The 20290-nt window shown below is 38.3% G+C and overlaps 1 protein-coding gene across 2 annotated transcripts in view; it reads left to right on the top strand.

The window, feature by feature from the left end:
- The window catches only part of INVS (inversin), a 101796-nt gene that overhangs the window by 36462 nt on the left and 45044 nt on the right, over positions 1 to 20290 (top strand). Inside the window, exons 2-6 of one of the 2 annotated variants that reach the window (XM_084899753.1) lie at positions 11504 to 11581; positions 12488 to 12661; positions 16459 to 16626; positions 17452 to 17632; positions 20053 to 20162. In XM_084899753.1, the coding sequence (XP_084755879.1) occupies positions 11522 to 11581; positions 12488 to 12661; positions 16459 to 16626; positions 17452 to 17632; positions 20053 to 20162 (693 nt within the window). In that variant the 5' untranslated portion in view covers positions 11504 to 11521. The remainder of the gene's footprint in view (positions 1 to 11503; positions 11582 to 12487; positions 12662 to 16458; positions 16627 to 17451; positions 17633 to 20052; positions 20163 to 20290) is intronic. The other variant, XM_084899752.1, reaches the window with a different exon arrangement.

Here is a 20290-nt window from a genome sequence, read left to right as displayed (position 1 = left end):
TCTTTCCTTCAGTCAAATCCTCTCTGGGAGCCAGAGCCTGCTTTAAGCCAGAGAGATGTTCTTGGCTGATGTATTGTCTAGCTGCTCTGCCAGATGGATGAACATCTTAAACTTGGAAAATAACAAATAAAGCTCCTCTTCTGTCTTTGAAGTGCCATTCATAGCCTTTCCTTAGAGAATTGTAATATAACTTTGTAAAAGTTTTAAAGATGTGTTTTAGATGGCAGGTTAGTAAAGTTTTAAAGATGTGTTTAAGATGGCAGGTTAGTGATGTCACCATCATAGTTGTTGAGTAATTGAAAATTTTATCTATGAACATAGCATTGTAGACGTGACAGTCAGAAATTTAGTGAATGAGCCAGAATGTCCATGACTGGGAAAAGCAGTGCAGATTCAGTTTCATTTATATAGCTCAGTGAATTCAGTGTCATCCAAAAACTTGGTTTTTGTAACTATTTCCTTTCCTATAAATATGTATGTTCAATAAAAGTCCAAGAAACCAGAGTATAACCAGGCACCTAAACCAATTTAGACAATAAAATTATCCAAGTAGATAAGAATAATGTGGAAAGGCACTTCTCCTTCCCAAACCATTCATACTCTGTATTTGATATGGTAGTAATAGCTCATGGACTAGATCAGTGGTCGGCAAACTCATTAGTCAACAGAGCCAAATATCAACAGTACAACGGTTGAAATTTCTTTTGAGAGCCACATTTTTTAAACTTAAACTTGTTCTAACGCCACTTCTTCAAAATAGACTCACCCAGGCCATGGTATTTTGTGGAAGAACCACACTCAGAGGCCAAAGAGCTGCATGTGGCTCGCAAGCCACAGTTTGTCAACCACGGGTCTAGATAAAAGAACAGTAATACTAGATTGCATTGTACTGAGCTCTTTATGTGGATATTTAAATTATGTTTCTATTTCCGTTAGGATGTGAAGGTTCATTTTTCCAGTTTTATACACTTTCATTTATTCTAGAAATTGCTGTCTCTGGATAAAACAGTTAAAGCAACTATGAATATAGATGGCACATAACCCTGTATCTTTAATTTAGCCATCCCTTCCAGTATTCAGTATTCAGATCCATATATGTACTTTTTTTTAATTTTTGCTAGGCATCTTCATATAGATTTCCCTCACATGCCCCAAATTCCACACGTGAAAGAAAACAGGACTCATAAGTCTTCATTCTCCCCCCCCCCCCCCTTTTTCCTTCTATCTTTACAGTTGTTGGCACCATTTTCCATCTTGTACTCATTCAGGAGTCCTCTTATATACTTTACTAATCTTCTCTTTATTTTAACTTAGCTCTCAGTATTTCTATTCTGGATTGCTATAGTACCCCCCTATCTCCCAGCCTAAAGAATCATTCCACTTAAACCAGCTCCTGCATTGAGTGTCTTCCCCCTGGTGGTCAGTGAGTGTCATAGCACCGGTTCTGCTGTTTGGTTGATTTGCATATTAGCCTTTTATTATATAGGATATATTTAAATAATTATGTTTTAATATGAAATATAAATTTATATTTTAATTAAAATTTATATTTTATATTATGTAATATAGAATGAAATTGTGTTCTTTATTAAATTTAATAAATTTAATAAATAAATATAATATAGCCCTAGCCAGTTTGGCTCAGTTGAATAGAGCATCAGTCTGCAAATCAAAGTATCCCGGGTTCAATTTCTGTCATTCGCATGTACCTTGGTTGCAGGCTCTTCACTGGCCCCAGCCCAGGTTAGGGTATGTGCAGGGGGCAACCAATTTATGTGCTTCTCTCACATCGATGTTTCTCTCTGTCTTTCCCTTTCTCTTTCACTCTCTCTATAAGATCAATGGAAAAATAACCTAAAAAAAAAAGTAAATAAATATAAAATTATTGTGTAAAATGTTTTTTATAATAAAATTACTTTTTAAGATTAAATATATTTAAATATTAATTTCTATTACAAACATACTTTTACTTTGTGCCCAGTCTGTGATGATGTATGCATTGCCATGTTCAGTACAGGGATGGATCCAGGTGGCAAGTAGCCAACAACCTGGGCAATGCAGGCATATTTAACAATCTTTTTTTTTTTTTAAATATATTTTATTGATTTTTTTTTACAGAGAGGAAGGGAGAGATATAGAGAGCTAGAAACGTCGATGAGAGAGAAATATCGACCAGTTGCCTCTTGCACACCCCCTACTGGGGATGTGCCTGCAACTCAGGTACATGCCCTTGACCGGAATCGAACCTGGGACCTTTCAGTCCGCAGACCAACGCTCTACCACTGAGCCAAACCGGTTTCAGCGTATTTAACAATCTTATTCTCGTTACTCTTATCAGAAAATAGACACTTACTATGGGCATCTACATGAGTGACCCAGACTATTCAATTTGCAGCTGAAATTTACACAGTTTTCCCCCAGCCAAAGAGGGGTGTCTTTAATCTACCATCTTTAGTCTTTCAAGTGACAGACCAGATGACTAGAACATTGGCAAGAGCCCATGAGTTAGTAAAAACAGGCCCTGTCCTTAGGAGCAGTGTTTAAGGTAAGGAAGATGGCTTTCATTTCATGCTCCTGGGCTGACTGGCCTTGACCACAGGCATTCTAACAGAGCTAGACTGCCTCCCCGTTGAGGTTTGACTGCCTCCCAATGAACCAGCTTTTACTAGTAGCTTAGCCAAATGATCAGTTAACCTGGCCTAGGTTTTCAGCAGAACTTCCTCACATTGAGCCAGCAGCTTTGCTTGCAGTGGCCACCTGTACACCCCGCACTTTGTCCTCTCTGCCAGACAGGTCAGGGTGCAGCCGGGAGGAGGTACATAGGGCAGTTGGCTCTGTGCTAGGCTTTGCACTCACTTTCACTTTGGAGCAGCTGCTCACTCATGTTTCAGCCAAGTGAACATCTAATATTTTTGTCCACTCAACATTTTATATCAGAGAGCAAGGTCCTCATTGCTCTCACCATTGATTCCCACTTTGGAGATTCTTGGCTCAGCAGCCACCATCACATGGCCTTTCAGCTTGCTGCCCCATTGTCATGCTAACATCCCTTCCTCTGCCTGCCCAGAGACCCAATCCACTATGCAAGCTGCTGGTTTTAATTCTCCTCCTCACCATTCAGCATTAACTGATAGGACAGTGGAGTGTCTTACCTCCCCAACTTTGCCCACCACTTAGGCATGATCTCAGGAGGCTTCTCATCCCTGAACCTGACCTGCAGGGCCCATGTCCGTACTATTCTAGAAAACTATGTCTGTCAGCATCTCATCCTCATTGCCTGCATGCACTGTCAGGTCTTAGATTGCTCGCTGCAAACCCAACTCTAACAAATGGCCCAGGTAAACAGGAATAAGAAATTTGCATTCTTGGTAAGTACACGCAGGGACAATCAGGCCTCATGGCAGATTGCCTCTCCCAAGGCTATTGTGGTATTTCCAAGACTCAGTTGTGTCTGTAGCCATTACAGAAAAGTGATATAATGAGATTACTGACATTTGTGGCCTATATACTCATAGTGATTCTTTTTTTTTTTTTTTTAAATATATTTTATTGCTTTTTTTACAGAGAGAAAGGGAGAGGGATAGAGAGTTAGAAACATCAGTGAGAGAGAAACATTAATCAACTGCCTCCTGCACACCTCCTACTGGAGATATGCCTGCAAGCAAGGTACATGCCCTTGACTGGAATCGAACCTGGGACCTTTCAGTCTGCAGGCTGATGCTCTATCCACTGAGCCAAACTGGTTAGGGCTGATAGTAATTCTTTTAAAAAATTAATGTGGTAAGTGCCTTGAGAGTTTATAAATATCTATATATATAAAAGCCTAAGCAACCCTTACAACCAAACGACCCGTCGACCAGTCACTATGATGCACACTGACCACCATGGGGCAGTATGCTCCTGCAGCCAATCTCTCATGGCCAGCCGGCAAACCTCCCGCAGTCCCTCGCCCCAACCAGCAGGTCCCAGCTGGCCCAGCCCCGATCGGGACTGGGCAAGACAGCCCCAATAGGCCCTGATTGCCAGCCAGGCCTAGGATCCCCACCTGTGCACAAATTTCGTACACTAGGCCTCTGGTCTAATTATATAGATATTAGAGGTTTGGTGCACAACATTCGTGCACTGTCAAGCAGGGGATCCTTCAACCCGACCTATGCCCTCTCGCAGTCTGGGATGCCTCGGGGGGTGTCTGACTGCCAGTGGAGAGCAGGCCTAAGCTGGAAGTTGGACATCCCCTGAGGGGTCCTTAGCACTGCCACCACCGCCGCTGCACTTGCCAGCTGTGAGCCCAGCTTCTGGCTGAGTGGTGCTTCCCCTGTACGAGCACACTAACCACCAGGGGGAAGCTCCTGCATTGAGCATCTGCCCCCTGGTGGTCAATGTGCATCATAGCAACCGGTTGTTCTGTCATTCCATCGATTTGCATATTAGGGTTTTATTATATAGGATCATTAGAATTAATAATAACATCATGTTTCCACTTCCCTTTTAAATATATCTTTTGGTACCTACTTTGATTAGGATTCAGAATGAAATATGGCAGAATGCCTACCTTACACTCATATGTGCTGTCATGTGCTATTATTTGCATAGTTATATCTCTGGGGCAAAATTATATACAACCTATAAGTGAACAAAAAATATCGTGCACATTTGTATATATAGCGAACAATTATTTTCTCCCCAACTACAATGAGAGTAAATATATGTGCTGAGGACTCAGAGATAATGCAAAGATACTAATCGGTGTTCCAGTGGGGAAAGGGGTTGCTATAGGTAGAGTTGGCCAATTCTTGAGCATTAGAATCTGTTAAAGTAATTGTTTCAACTGAAGAAGAAGCAAATAGCAAAGGCTCCAAGGAGCCAGATATAGAAATGATGGTAGCCATTTGGGGAAGAAATGTAGAGATGGGGATCCAGAATATTTTGACTGTCAGCTACCAGTTATCTAGAAGTTAATGATTAAGGCACTTGCCAGGGACAGACAGTAGTTTTGTAGAATATTATTTCAGATACTGCTGGTACAGAAGTATGTTCCCTTTTTTTCCACTCAGTGAATGAAAATAGTCATGTTCATACTAAAGCCAAGAAAATACTGAGAATCTGGGGGTGTTCTTTGCCTTAATAGAAGCTATTGCTTTAGAGCAAGCTGTTTTGTCTAGAGAAATGACAGCAGCAGGACAAAGATCAAGAGTGAGAACTAGGGAAGAAGAAAGGGAAAGAGAGGCACTGAAAATCCAAGGTGGTAGAGAGAAACATCCTGCATACTCCCAACCCAGGCCGGGGATCGAGCCTACAACCAAGGTACGAGGTACGTGTCCTTGACCAAGAATCAAACCCAGGCCAACACTCTAACACCTGAGCCATCCAGCCATGGCAAGAATAGATTCTTATAATGTACTGGAAGCTGGGTATTAGCAGTTATAAGGTTGAGCAAAGAGAAAAAAATGAAGTATATCAGCAAACAATCTTCTCTTTAAAATGAGCCTGTAATAAAAACTCAAAAATACATGGAGGAAAGCAAATGATAAAGAAGCTAACAATATCATTATTCAGATCATGAATTCAATCTTAGTGGAAGAACACAAGGCAAAAGGACAAGCCACACAAAGAGAAGATATTTGCAAAGCCAAACAAGAGTTAGTATCCAGAATATGTAAATAAATCCTACTGATCGGTAAGAAAGACAAATAGCTAAGATGGGAAATGAGTAAACAACACAAAAAGGCTATTCACAGAAGAAAGAAACAAATAGCCAACAAATATATTTAAAAAAAACCCTGAAACAGGGAAATGAAAATCAAATCCATCGTGAAGCTCAATTTTATGCCCATTTTTTGGCAAAAGTTGGCAAGTCTAACAAAACCAAGTGTAGCAAGGATGTGAAGTAGTAAAAATCCTCATACTTTACTAGTCAAAATGTGAATTGGAGTAGCTACTTTAGAGAACAATTTTAACCCAGAAGTTTTGAAAATTCTTGTACATTTACCAGGATATATGTATAAGAAAATGTATTACAATATTGTCATACTGGTGAAAAATTAGAAACCTGCTAAACATTCCTCTAGAGCAGTGTTTCCCAAACTTTTGACATATGTGTACCCCTTCTATAATTTTAGTAACGCTGAGTACCCCTCGTACTCATGAGAACGTAGAATTATTATAGGAGCAACTAAGCACGGTGCAGTGCATATCCACACCAAACTCCGGTGCAACGTGTACCCCCACCAAACTCTTCCCGTACCCCTGGGGGTACGCGTACCACACTTTGGGAAACACTGCTCTAGAGCAGCGTTTTTCAACCGCTGTTCCGCGGCACACTAGTGTGCCGCGAGATGTTGCCTGGTGTGCCGAAGGTGCAGACAAGACAAGAATTTTATAATTTTTCACTATTTTGTTTACTTAATATTTCATAATAAAGTAATTATAAAATACTTTCTTTGTGTTTATTTGATTCCTATTCAAGAGAATTACTTTATATATAGTTAATATAGGCACAGAGTTAAATTTTTTAACATTTTCTAATGGTGGTGTGCCTCGTGATTTTTTTCATGAAACAAGTGTGCCTTTGCCCAAAAAAGGTTGAAAAACACTGCTTGCTCTAGAGAATAAATAAATGCAATATATTGTTTTTATATGACAGGATACTTTCTCCAGTAAAAATGTATAAACCAAAGCAAGTTGTATAAATCTAAAAAATATTGCTTTGAGTAAAAGGTGGCGAGTGATTCATACAGCACTATTTGTATAAAGATTGGAAACATGTAAAACAATACTATGTACCTTATGGGTACATATATTTGTAAGAACTAAAAGTATTAAAACGTTTATTGGATTGATAGACACAGATTTAAGAGAATATTATCTAAAGAGGGAGAGAAGGTAATGGAAAAAGCTCAAAAAGAGAACATTAAACATATCTGTTATTTATTTATTTCTTTATTTATTTTAAAAATCTAGCCTGGCCAGTGTGGCTCAGTGGTTGAGGGTCACGTGATTCGATTCCTGGTCAGGGCACATGCCCAAGTTGTGGGCTCTACCCCCACCCAGTGTGGGGCATGTGTGAGGCAGTGGATCAGTGGTTCTCTCTCATCTTTGATGTTTCTATCTCTCTTTCCCTCTCCCTTCCTCTCTGAAATCAATTTTAAAAAATGGGAAATCTAAAGTCAAGGTACTTCACCCAGGTCTTTGTTATTGTTATTAAGATTTAATGTCTATATTTTTTCCTTAAAAAAGAGTTCATCTTAGAGAACTGAGCAGACAAAATACTGTGCAAGTTTGAAAGTGGCATTCTGGGTTGGTTTCCCAGGTTCATTTCCAGTTCTGTTTTCCAGGTCAGAGAATTTTTCATCCTCTTTAACACTTTTAGATATTTTGCTCCTCATGCATCTAGGGGGAAACCCAATGTTATAATAATCTGTATTAAAAACAAAAGAAGTTCTTGGTGTTAATAATTATGGAAAAATAAGAGGAGGATTATGACTACCAATTAACAACAACAAAAAAAGCAAAAGCTTTCCTGTAACTTCAGCTTTCTCACTTCTATATTAACCATCAGTTTCTTTTGATCTATTATCTCCTTATTCTTATACTGTTTTCTAACCAGTCAAAAATGGCAAAAGGAGATCCTAAAACAGTCTACACTCAGGATTAGGAGCCCCGGGTGGTCCTAGGAGATGATTAACTTCCAAATTATCCTCATAGTATTTGAGTTATTAGAATAAACTTGAAAACTTAAGAAGTCCCAATTTCAAGCATAGGGAGGAAATGTTTAGACAGTTTGTTTTATAGGAAGCAAAGTAGCCTGTAACAGGGTCCCCAGAATTATACAACCTTCAGAGTTTTAAAATCAGCTTGCTGTCTCACTAATATCTTCCCCTTTCCCACTGACACTAGAAACATTCTCCTGATTTTGGCTCTAAGAGTTGTCCTTCCCCTGTGTTCATTTTTAGAATTGAATTTGCATATATTGGGCATTTAATAAATACTTGTTCATGAGACCAAGGAAGTTGACCTTGATCCAACTGGATTATATTGTTTGTAGTCCCAGTTTTCTGATGTATCTCTGTCCTATCAAATAGGAGAAGCTGGCCTGAACAAATAGCTAACCCCTCCCATATCACCAGCTGAATTCTTATTGGGTATGCCCTTGTTGTTTCTACAGCATCATTATCTGTAGGTAGAATACAGACATCCTACTTAATGTAAACAAAACAAAAAATCAGAAATATCCTTATTTATAACATTCCAACTATTTTTATTCTTACTTCTCCTAACCTTGGTTTTCTCCTTAATCAATGGCTGAATTATTTATACCATGTACGGTCATATCTCCTGGTCTACCTACCAGCCCTCTATCATGGTCACTCTTGGTTTCACTTGACCGTCTATGTTTGTTAGCTGCTTCACACTGGGAAAACTGTTCATAATAAAAATAGCAAACATTTACTGAGCATTTGCTTTGTGCACTGTTCTTAGAACTTTACAAATATTTTCTGTATCATTTTATTTGCATAATAATCTCAGGTACTATTATTATTCTTATTTTATAGATTAGGAAGGAGAGGCACAGGAAGATCTTTGTAATAAGTCAAGTGCAAACATTTTACTGTTGCCTGCTTCAGAACAAGGCTCAATAACTGTTTGTTGAATGAATGAGTAAATCAGTTATTACTGAGATGTGCCATGTAGGTAGAATTCCCAGAACAATGTAAAATGTAAATATGCAAAGTATTGTGTCTGTAACTCAGTAGTTACCCCCATCAACATATTCTAATTTCCTTTTCCTTCCCTTTTCCTCGAAATTTCAGAATCAAAATGGTCGTCTGATTGAATATCTTTAAAAGGTCATGATAAATTATTCTGTAATATTTGAAATGCTATGCTCAAAAAGGTCAACCTTTTTATTTTTTGGTGTGAAATACCACACAGATTTGTTTTTCCGTGGGCACCTTTTCTTCTTTCAAAGAAAAGATGTCAAGAGATTTAGAGCAGGGTGCCCTCTTGAGGAAAATTTAGCACTTTTCTTTTCAAAAGTTGACACTGGGCAAAATGAGAAGTCCTGATAAATGATGCCTGCTATGAATGAGGCTCAGATACATGAAACATTAAAAATAAGAGTAGCATAAGACCAGATACTTGAGAATTAAGATTCTGTTATGATTTGATGTAGCAACTGTAAGAATTTTTAAATAAAAACAAAACCTCTAGAAGATATCTCACTTCCTCTTACTCAGAATTTTAAGTGATGTTTATTAAATACCTATTTTGTGCCAGGAACACTGCCAAGCACAGAGGTCATTAAAACATAGCCTCTGTCGCTGACCGCTTGTGAGGAAGACTTATGGAGGGAACAAACATATATACAGGTCATTATAAACTGAGAAAAGTATATGAATGGCTTGAAAGGGTGCGAGAATAAAGAACAACAACATAAGGCTGGTCTACTTAGAAGGACAAGCCTCTCTGAGAGAAAATAGCTGAACTGAGCCCGTTTGCTTTTCAGCCTATTCTAAGGGTCGGGAACCTTTTTTTGCCAGAGGCCATTTGGATATTTATAACATCATTCTCTTAATATAGACACTTAATATAAATGTATGTTGCTATGAAAAAAGCTCCTAGATTTATTGAATTTCAAGTTCCACCTGTGGTTGCCTCGGCAGGGCCAGACCAGATGGGTTTCTCAGGCCTTTTACTGCCCACCTCTGGACATTCCCCACCTCAGGTCTATTCCAAGTCTGCCCATCTGATAGAGACCATCATATTGTTTTTAATCTTTATTGTTAAAAGTATTATGTATGTCGTCCTATTTTCTTCCATTGGCTTCTTCTCACCTACTCCCAGGCCTACACTACATATGGGTTATGCATATATAGGCATACAAATTCTTCAGTTAATCTCTTCCCACCCACCCACCCTAGAGAGTCTTATGGACCATTTTTCCTAACCTTGTTCTTTCTTATCTCTATCCCAATTTTTTTTAATAATTATTCTTATTGTTGAAAATATTATAGATGTTCCCTTTTGTTTTCCCCATACTGCACCCCTCCCCCCACAAGCTCCAGGTCTTCACCACACTATTGTCCACCCAACCCATTCCCTTCTTCCTTCTAAGATTTGTCAATCTGTTCCATGCTTCTATGTCTCTGGATTTATTTTGTTCATCAGTTTATTTTGTTCATTAGATTCCACAAATGAGTGCGATAATGTGATATTTGTTGTTTTCTGACTGGTTTATGCTGCCCCAATTCCTAAGCTGGGTTGAGTCCTGTCTCTGTCCTTTGACAAGCAGGCAACTCTCATTCATTTTTCTGCACCTCATTGTTGCTCTAACTTAGGGGTGTCGAACTCAATCAGAGAAGGGGCCAAAATCTAAAATCCAGCCTAAATCGCGGGCCGAATGGTTTACTGAACAGTCATAAACTGACAATGTCATAAACTGACAGCGGAGTGCAGTGATGACAGCGCGGTGCGGGCCACATTGCAAGGCCTGGCAGGCTGGATTTGGCCCGCGGGCCTTGTGTTTGACATATGTGCTCTAACTGGTCTCCTTCACCCTAGAGCCTCACACTCTTCACCTGGGTGGGCGGGATACTTAATTAACAAATGTCTTCTTTACTTATACTGACAACCCCTCATAGTAGAACATCAATGTATTATAATCCTAAACGGCCAAATTTCCGATAAGGTTAAAGGTGGAGAGGATCTCAGAAAGTGAAAATGACAGATAACCCTGCCCACTGTGCTTTAACTTAGATTGGGAGAGGTAAAGAGGCATGAAGTAGGCAGAGACCTTAGTCATGTAATGCAGTTGGGTTACGTTGACTTTGAAATATCTGTGGTACTAAGCATCTTCAGAAAAACCTCAAAAAAACTATTTTTTTGTAGGGTTCTTTTGCTTTGTTTGTTTCAAGGCTCCTATACTACACAGACATACTATACTATACAGTAGTCACCCCATAATTTGTGGGGAATCCATTCCAAGACCCCGGATGGATGTCTGAAACTGAGGTTAGCACTGAACCCTTATGTTATGTTTTTTCCTACACATACATACCTATGATAAATTTTATTATATAAATTAGGCTCATTAAAAGAATAGCAATAACTAATCATGGAATAGAAAAATTATAGCAATGTACTGTAATAAGAGTTATGTGAATGTGGTCTCACTCTCTCTGATAACCAAGATGGCTTGTAAGGGTGGTAGGGTATGTGGCATGAATACACCAAACAAAGGGGTTATTCTTGACTCACTATATAAAGCAGTGATTCTAATCCCAGGCAGGACAGAACTGGATGGCACAAGATTTTGTCACATTACTCAGAACTACACACAATTTAGAACTTACGAATTGTTTATTTCTGTGGTTTTCCACTTAATATTTTGGACTACAGTTATGGAAACTGCAGAAAATGAAACTGAGGATAAGGAGGTGCTATTTTATAATGATTGACGAGGATCCCCTCCAGTGTATTGCTCTACCCTTGTTTCTTTTTCCAGATGAGTTGATTCTGTCAAATGGGAGGTTTCACTGATGTGGAGAGAATTGCCTCAGTGGATGCCTGCAATGACTTCTGGGTTAGTGTTCAGGTGACATATGAGTCAGGGACCCAAAGTTTGAACAAGGCGCTTGTACTTTAGTTATACCTGAAAATAGCTGTCTTCCAGAAAACCAGCCACCTCCTCCTTATCAACCAGATATCTGTGAACGTCACACTTAACCCCTTTGAATCTCACCTGTAAATTGGGGTTTAAAATCTCTGCTTATTTCACGAAGTTATTTCACATATTTTGAATATAAATAATATGTGCTATATTGGTCAGAATGTGCTAAAGATAATATATTTATTGCTGCTATTATATACCAATTTGGAGAATACACCAAACACATAAAATGTACAAACTCCTTTGACCTAGTAAATTGGTTCCTGATCATTTATTCTTACGAAAAATTTTAAGAAAAAAAACCCCTGATTTCTTCTATAAAGAAAACATTGGAAATAATATTAGAATGGTTAAATAAAATATGTTGCTTTTAGACAATGAAATATTGGCCAGAATTATGTAAACTAGATGCATATGGAAAGGGGCTGGAAGGAAACATGAAAAAATAAAACAATTGAAAGGGTAGTAGAATTTTAAGTTTTTTTCCTCTTATTATTCTGAATGTTATTACTGCAGCAGAATAATTAAAATACTTGAAACACTTTAAATTTTTTTTAAAATTTGCCCATCTGTTGTGATTCAGTGGTTGAGCATCGACTTTCGAATCAGGAGGTCATGATTCATTCAATTCCTGGTCTGGGCACATGCCTGGGTTGAAGGCATCATCTCCATTGTGGGGCATACAGGAGACAGCCGATCAATGATTCTCTCTCATCATTGATGTTTCTATCTTTCTCTTCCTCTCCCTTCCTCTCTGAAATCAATAAAAATATGGCCCCAAACTAAATTTTCTCTTACCATCTCTCGTTTTTTATTTAGGGAAATTATCGTTTCATGAAACTCTTACTCACACGTAGAGCGAATTGGATGCAGAAGGATCTAGAAGAGATGACTCCTCTGCATTTGACCACCCGACACAAGAGCCCCAAGTGTTTAGCGCTTCTGCTGAAGTTTATGGCGCCAGGAGAGGTGGATACACAGGATAAAAACAAGGTAACGGAGCGCCAAAATAAAAGACAAATAAGAGCAGGAAGTAAGTGCTTCCTTTTATAATATGCAAGGAAGAAGGCAGGGATTACCACTCATACACATAATAGAAGAATTCCAAGTCTCCACATGCCCTAGTAAAATATTTCACTTAAGTCTGTCATTTTATCCTCCTTGCAACTATGTGTAGTAGATAGTACAGTCTCCTTTATACAGATGGAGAAACAAGCTCAAGAAGATTAAAATTCTGCCCAAGATCCAAGTGATGGGACTAGAATTCAAACAGAAACCTCTTATTGAACAGCTGGTTGTGATAGTGACGATGGTGGTTAGATTTGTGATGGCCGATGCCTGGGGAAGTGTGCTGAGTGCAAAGTTACTTCCTTTTGGTTCTAGCAGCCACCCTGGCATTTGTTGCTAGGATTTACTATCTTCCCTGCTTTTGAATTTTAACATATTGTACACATTGGTCATTGTTGTAATCGACTGGTTATTGCTCTGATCGTTTTTTACAGGGGAAAAATGTGGTCTTTTAGTTAGACAAGTGCAGTAATCCTCTTTGTTTCAACCAGGCACTTAATTATAGAGTCTTGCTAACTGTAACACTCCCATGTAATTAAAACTCTTATGATTACATCCACAATGTTTATATTCAGTAATCTGTTCACTCTCATAGTGTTCTTTGTGTAGTTTTCAGATTTTGTTTAGTAGTCACTCACATAATCCAGAGTTCTGTAATCAACTTTGTTTTACAGCATACTGTAAACTAATATTATTCCTAACTCAAATGCTAATATTTTACTGGGGGGAAAAAAAGCACTTTGATAAGTCCACAAAGAACACTTGTCACTTAAGAAGCTACAAATTTCTTTGGGTTTATAATGTCTTCCCCAAATATTCTAGAAACTTTCTACTCTCTTCCAATATTTGTATATCATTCTGTATGGAACAGGGATGGGAGGTTATCCAGTGAGACAGATGGAAAATGGAACTCCACAGTCCAGGCAGGCACAGAGAAGAAATTGAGACAAACGCCTAGAGCAGTGAATCTCAAAGTATCTGAGGGAAAGGATCAGTTTCTTTCATTTCCAATCTGTCACAAAGCAATAATTTTATGACATATAATATAAATGCCCAACAACAAAAGAACCAGTTAAAAATAGGCCTAGGACATGAATAGACATTTCTCCAAAGAAGATATACAAATGGCCAAGAAGAAGCACATGAAAATATGCTCAGCATCACTATTTATTAAGGAAAAGTAAATCAAAACCACAATAAGATAGCACTTCATACCCTTTAGATGCAATTATTAAGCACAAACAAAAATAAGTGTTGGTGAGGCTACAGAGAAATTTGAACCCTTGAGCAGTGCTGGTAGGAATGTAAATTGGTACAGCCTCTGTGGAAAACAATTTGGCAGTTCCTAAAAAATTAAACATAGAATTACCATATGACCTAGTAATACTTTTTCTGGATGCACATCCAAAAGAATTAAAATCAGGAACTAGGACAGATATTTGTGCATCCACATTCAAAGAAACATTATTCAGAATAGCCAAAAAAATGGAAACATCTCAAATATTCATTGACAGCAGATGGCTGGATAAACAAAAGGCAGTGTATACATACAGTGGGATATTATTCAGACTTAAAAATGAATTAAATTTTGACACATGCTACAATAGTGATGAACTTTGAAGATAGTAGGCTAAGATAAATGTCACTCACGAAAGGACAAATATTGTATGATTCCACTTATGAGATACCTAGAATAGTTAAATTCATAGAGACAGAAAGTAGAAATTGCCACCTCCTCCCAAGGCCTGGACCAGTCACTATGACGCACACTGACCTCCAGGCCTGGGAGGAGATGGCAATTGGTAGTCATTGTTAAATGGGTATGCAGTTTCAGGTGGGAAAGTTGAAAAATATTTCAGATGTATGGTATGATGGTTGCATAACAATTTGAATGTGCTTAATGCCACTGAACTGTACACTTAAAAACTGTTAAAATAGTAAATTTTATGATATATATATATATATATATATATATATATTTAACCAGAGTAAAAAAATAATTACTAGAAAAATAAAAGCAAAAAGAGAAAAAAATGCAACCCTAAATTTTTTACTCTTAGATTCAACAAACATAATATTACATTTCAATAAATACCTACATTCAGAACAAACATCACATGGGAAAAGAAAAGAATTACAGAAACTGCACATGTTGTTTACTGAAAATGTAGTTATAGGCCAGTGGTCAGCAAAATCATTAGTCAGTAGAGCAGTAATCCACGGCTTGCAAGCCGCATGTGGCTCGCAAGCCACAGTTTGCCAACCACTGTTATAGGCAATTCATTGCTATTGTATTTTTGACTTTTTTGTTCTGTAGTTATTACTAAATAAAAGGTAGTAAGTAAACTAATGGCTCTTTATATTAAATGTCTATAGGTACACTCTGAATGAATACCATCCTATATAACAAAAGCCTAATATGCTAAGTTTCCGACCATTTGACTGTTTGACCAATCACTATGACGCACACTAACCACCAGGGGGCAGACGCTCAGACCAGTAGGTTAGCTTGCTGCTGGGGTCTGGCCAAAGGGGTCTGGGCAAAATGGCCCAGACACACCCTGGAGCCCTACCACGGTCCCTCCCTTGCTGGCCCTGACCAGCCCCAAGATCTCGGATTGTGAGAGGGCACATGCCAAGCCAAGGGACCCCATCGGTGCACGAATATGTGCACCGGGCCTCTAGTGTATATATAAAGTGTTTATTGTGACAAATGAGCTTGGTTCCTGCTATTAGATGATCTTATTCTAGATTGGCTTGATGACAGTGCTATTTGTGTCTCTTGGCAGAGAAAGCAGTCTTTCTTACATAGTAAGAATGCAGTCTTACTATGTTGAAGAGAAGGAAGAAGAGATTTGAAAGTAATGTCAACCCATTCAGGCTGTTCATTTTTAATTTTATCTGAAATAGAGCAAATCTTGCTGTATTTTTTAAATGTATCTTTCATCAGTAAGTAGGTCTAACAATTTATCATGTAAAATTATAGCTAAATTTATTCTTTTTTTTAATATATTTTATTGATTTTTCACAGAGAGGAAGGGAGAGATATAGAGAGATAGAAACGTCGATGAGAGAGAAACATCGACCAACTGCCTCTGGCACACCCCCTACTGGGGATGTGCCCGCAACTCAGGTACATGCCCTTGACCGGAATCGAACCTGGGACCTTTCAGTCTGCAGATCGACGCTCTACCACTGAGCCAAACCGGTTTCGGCTATTCTTGGATATAAGAAAATAATTCCAGAACTATGATTTCCTGTGCATGGATCATTTTTTAATAGATGATAAAATTCAAAACATTGTATCAAATTATTAAGTTGCTTGATTCAAAATGAAGATCATTATTTTGTTGATAATTATTCATAAATTGTTGGGCTGCTTTTCTCTTTCTCAGTATTATCATTCCTTAGTTTCTGATTATCTAAATGCCTGCCATGGGCAAAATGGCAGATGTGGAGGCAGACTGCCTGGGTTAAAATCTCAGTTGGTCACTTACTATCTTTATGTCCTTGAGCAGAATACTTAACCTCCTTGTGCTCAGTTTCCTTATCAATCATATGCAAATTCAAGAGTACTTTTCTCCCAGAATTGTCATGACAGCTACATGAGACAAAATACATAAGACTCTTACAACAGTGCCTGTCACACAGTAAAGGCCTGGGAACAACGGGTCATGTTATTGTTAACTGTGGTTACTACTTTAAGAATCTCCGTCTTGCAGCAAACAGCTCTGCATTGGAGTGCCTATTACAACAACCCTGAGCACGTGAAGCTGCTTATCAAGCATGATTCCAACATTGGGATTCCCGACGTTGAAGGCAAGATCCCGCTTCACTGGGCAGCCAACCACAAAGACCCAAGCGCTGTGCACACAGTGCGGTGCATTCTGGTGAGTACCATGGTGCTGCTAGCCCCGATGGCCTTTCCAAAAACTGTAAATTAATACAACAGTGAAATGCCTTTCATACCTATAAGGGGAAAGTGCAGTAAACTTGATAATACTACATGGTTCATTTGTGCCAGCATTTGGGGAAATAAGGACTTTTGCACACTGTCATGGATGTGTTCATTGGAACAACCATTTGAAGAGCAGCTTAACAATTCCTAGTTGAAGATAGAGATATCCTTCAAGCCAGTAATTCCCCCTCTAGGTTTCTAGTCTAGAGAAAAATCTCACGTATGTGCTACAAGGGACATGTAAAGGAAGTGTGTTCAGTGCAGCATTATTGTTAATAGTGGGAAAATGTAAGTAGCCTAAGTATCCTTCAGCAGGAGAATGGGTAACTGCATTGTGGCTTAAAGATTAACTAGTATTAACATAGATACTACAAAATATAGTGTTGAAAGAAAAATTGCCAAAATACATGCAGTGTATAATGCATAAGTGTAAATATTTAAAAAATACACATATAAAATTTATGTGTTGTTTATGGATGTATACATAGGGAGCAAAGAACAAAACATACAGCTTTAGCTCAGTCCATAACAGATACACAAGCACAAAATATTAAATCTATTCAATCTAGATAGTCAGGGTATGGTATTTATTATATCTTTTCTATACCTTTTATGGTTAAATATTAAAATAAAATTGTATTACTTTACTATGCTGAGAGAGAGCATAAGGTTTAGAAAACTGCTCAGTTAATACTTATGTCAAATGTGTTTTTATTGAGGATATATGTGTCTGAAGTCTCTGGTTCCTTAAAAATAGGATGCTGCTCCAACAGAGTCTTTACTGAACTGGCAAGACTATGAGGGGCGAACACCTCTTCACTTTGCAGTCGCTGATGGGAACATGACAGTGGTTGATGTCTTGACCTCATATGAAAGCTGCAATATAACATCTTATGATAACTTGTTTCGTACTCCACTTCACTGGGCAGCTCTACTAGGTGAGTTGAATATGAATCAGCAGATCAACAGTGTGAATATAGGAAACTTTTTTTTTTTTTAATGCCTTCTGTTTTCTTAACTCCCATCTTCCATTTAATTACTAGTATTTGCATTTCTAATTATGTGGCACTATTTTACACCTAAATCCCTCTATTTAGGCTTTAATTTTAATAATATGTATTCTGTCATATATTAGTTTTTATTTCGACATCATGTCTTTTAATCTATATATATAAAAGCCTAAGTGACCAGTCGACCAAACAACTGGTCAACCAGTTGCTATGATGTGCACTGATCACCTATGATGTGCAGGAGCTGCCCCCTTGTGGTCAGTGTGCTCCCACAGCCAACCTCCCACTGCTGGCCAACCTCCCGTGGTCCCTTGCCCTGGCCAGCTGGCATTATCAGCCCCAATCAGCCAGATCGCTGCCCAGGCTGAAGAACCCCACCCATGCATGAATTTGTGTACCAGGCCTCTAGTTTTTATCATAAAAGTAGTGCACATTTATTGACAAACACCAGTATAAAATAATTCTCTTTTCACATTCAATGCCTTTATTTTGGGGGAGGAGAGCTTTAAGTTTATGTTTGTGCTAATACAATCATATTTGATTTTTTTCTTTATTTTTTCCTGATATGCCTTTTACTTAACATGTTTGGGGACCACTTTCTTTAGATGAGAGAGTACATATATGTGTCTGATTTGGGGGGCAATCTGAGAATCTTTCTCTTTTAGTGCAGGAGTATTACATAGTTATTCTTATATATTATTTGCTATTTTTCCTGCTATTCTGCTCTTTGAGTATTATTGGTCGTTTTGTTTTAAATTTTCTTTTGTTTTTTTTCAGTTGTTGTTTTTCTGTCTTTTAGTGTGTGGATTAGGTTTGTTGTTATTTGCTTTTGAATTGCCTAATGTTTCAGGAGCCTATTTAAGTTTTATTAGTGGTTACCTTTAAATTGGTCAAAGTCAATTGGTCTTGACTCAAAGTCAAAAGTAAAACTGTATATGTTGATTTCAACCTATTTAAAACAAGGAACTTAGCAAATTTTTACCACTCTTTTGGTATTTGTTAATATAACCCGAGATCCCCCCCTCCCCAATTATTATTGTGGTCTTATTTTTAAAATTATTTATTTAGGGCTCATTTAAATGTACAATTTCATACCTTTTTCCTTTTCTTCTGCATTCTGGGAGGACTTCACAAACTTGTCTCCAGGTCATTAAATTGATTTTTTGTTCCATAAATTCTGCTTGTTTTCTGCCTCTTATAGACTTTAGTTTGATTTCCTTCTCTCATTCATATTTCATTTTATCTCTGTCTATTTCCCTTTTTAGTTCCTTCCATTACCTTTTCATTCCAGTCCATTTTCTTCTTAGGATATTCTGCTTTGTTTCATAGAGGCCATCTCTTTGTACTTAGTCGAAGATGCCAAGCAGTTTCCTGAAATTTTCCTCTGGATCTTCTCTAGATCACTTTCTGAGGTATGCTCTTCATCTTTCTGATGGTGTTTTATCCTTCAAACAAGTAGGGTGTGTTTCAGTTGACCAGGTGGCATAGATTGCCTTTGATCCTCTAGTGGAGAGCAGGGCAATGAGCACAGTGCTCACCAAAGTCCTTCCTCCTGCCTGGCTTTCGTGCAGCCTGTCCTTGCCCTGCGAATGTGGCATCTGCTTCGCTGCCTGGTTCTTAGTATGCTGGAGAAGGAGGATTTATGAAATTCAGATTTCCTAGATGCACTACTAGCAGGTGTGTTCATTCTTTGATTCTTTCTACAGTTCTTCACTTATGGAGACCACATCCTCCAGAATGCATTGTAGAATATTTTCTGTATAACCAACCACCCTCTTACTCCTGCCCACTTGTTTTGGGGGATTTGAAATCATTGCTTAGATGTTAAAAGATTGGGAGTGGATAGGAGGCCTCAGAGATCACAGGAGATTGTACAATATTACAGTTTGTGCTCCCAGACAGTAGAAGAGAACAGCTGTGCAGTTCGGATTGGTTGTGCGCTGGAACCCAGAGACCAGGGGCACTGATGGCCCAGTGGGGCTGGCTTTTAGTGTCTAGGGCAGCTTCCACCTTTCCTATGGGCAGCTTCTAAAGTGAAGCCAGGGAATGCAATAAGCCGATACCCTAACATTCTTTTGTCTCAATATGGAAACAGTCATTAATGTCCTTTCCTTCCTGGCTGAAGATTTAAGTTTTCAGTGTGGTAGTTTTTGCCTTTGCCCTACATTATCATAGTATTTTAATGAAAAGTGAGAAGAGGCTGCACTGAGGGCTGCTCCTCAGAAACCATTTGAATGTTATATGTCTGTGCTAGAGATTTTTCTTACCCCTTTCCTTTAAATACAATAGATTATAAGTTAATTGACGCCCTCTGAATGTGATCGCTACCTTGTTGTGTCTGCTTTCAGGCCATGCACAGATTGTCCATCTCCTTTTAGAAAGAAATAAGTCTGGAACCATCCCATCTGACAGCCAAGGAGCAACACCCTTGCACTATGCAGCTCAGAGTAACTTTGCTGTAAGTAAAGCATGACAATTTTCTTTTTTCTCAATTAAATTTTAATTTTTATATGATTGTAAATTCATAGGCAGTTGTAAGAAATGAAACAGCAAGGTCCAGTGTTCCCTTCACCCCATCTACTTCAA

Source organism: Pipistrellus hanaki (genome assembly GCF_964339955.1).
Source record: "Pipistrellus hanaki genome assembly, chromosome: 11".
NCBI classification, from domain to species: domain Eukaryota; kingdom Metazoa; phylum Chordata; class Mammalia; order Chiroptera; family Vespertilionidae; genus Pipistrellus; species Pipistrellus hanaki.
This window is presented reverse-complemented; position numbering and strand designations above follow the sequence as displayed.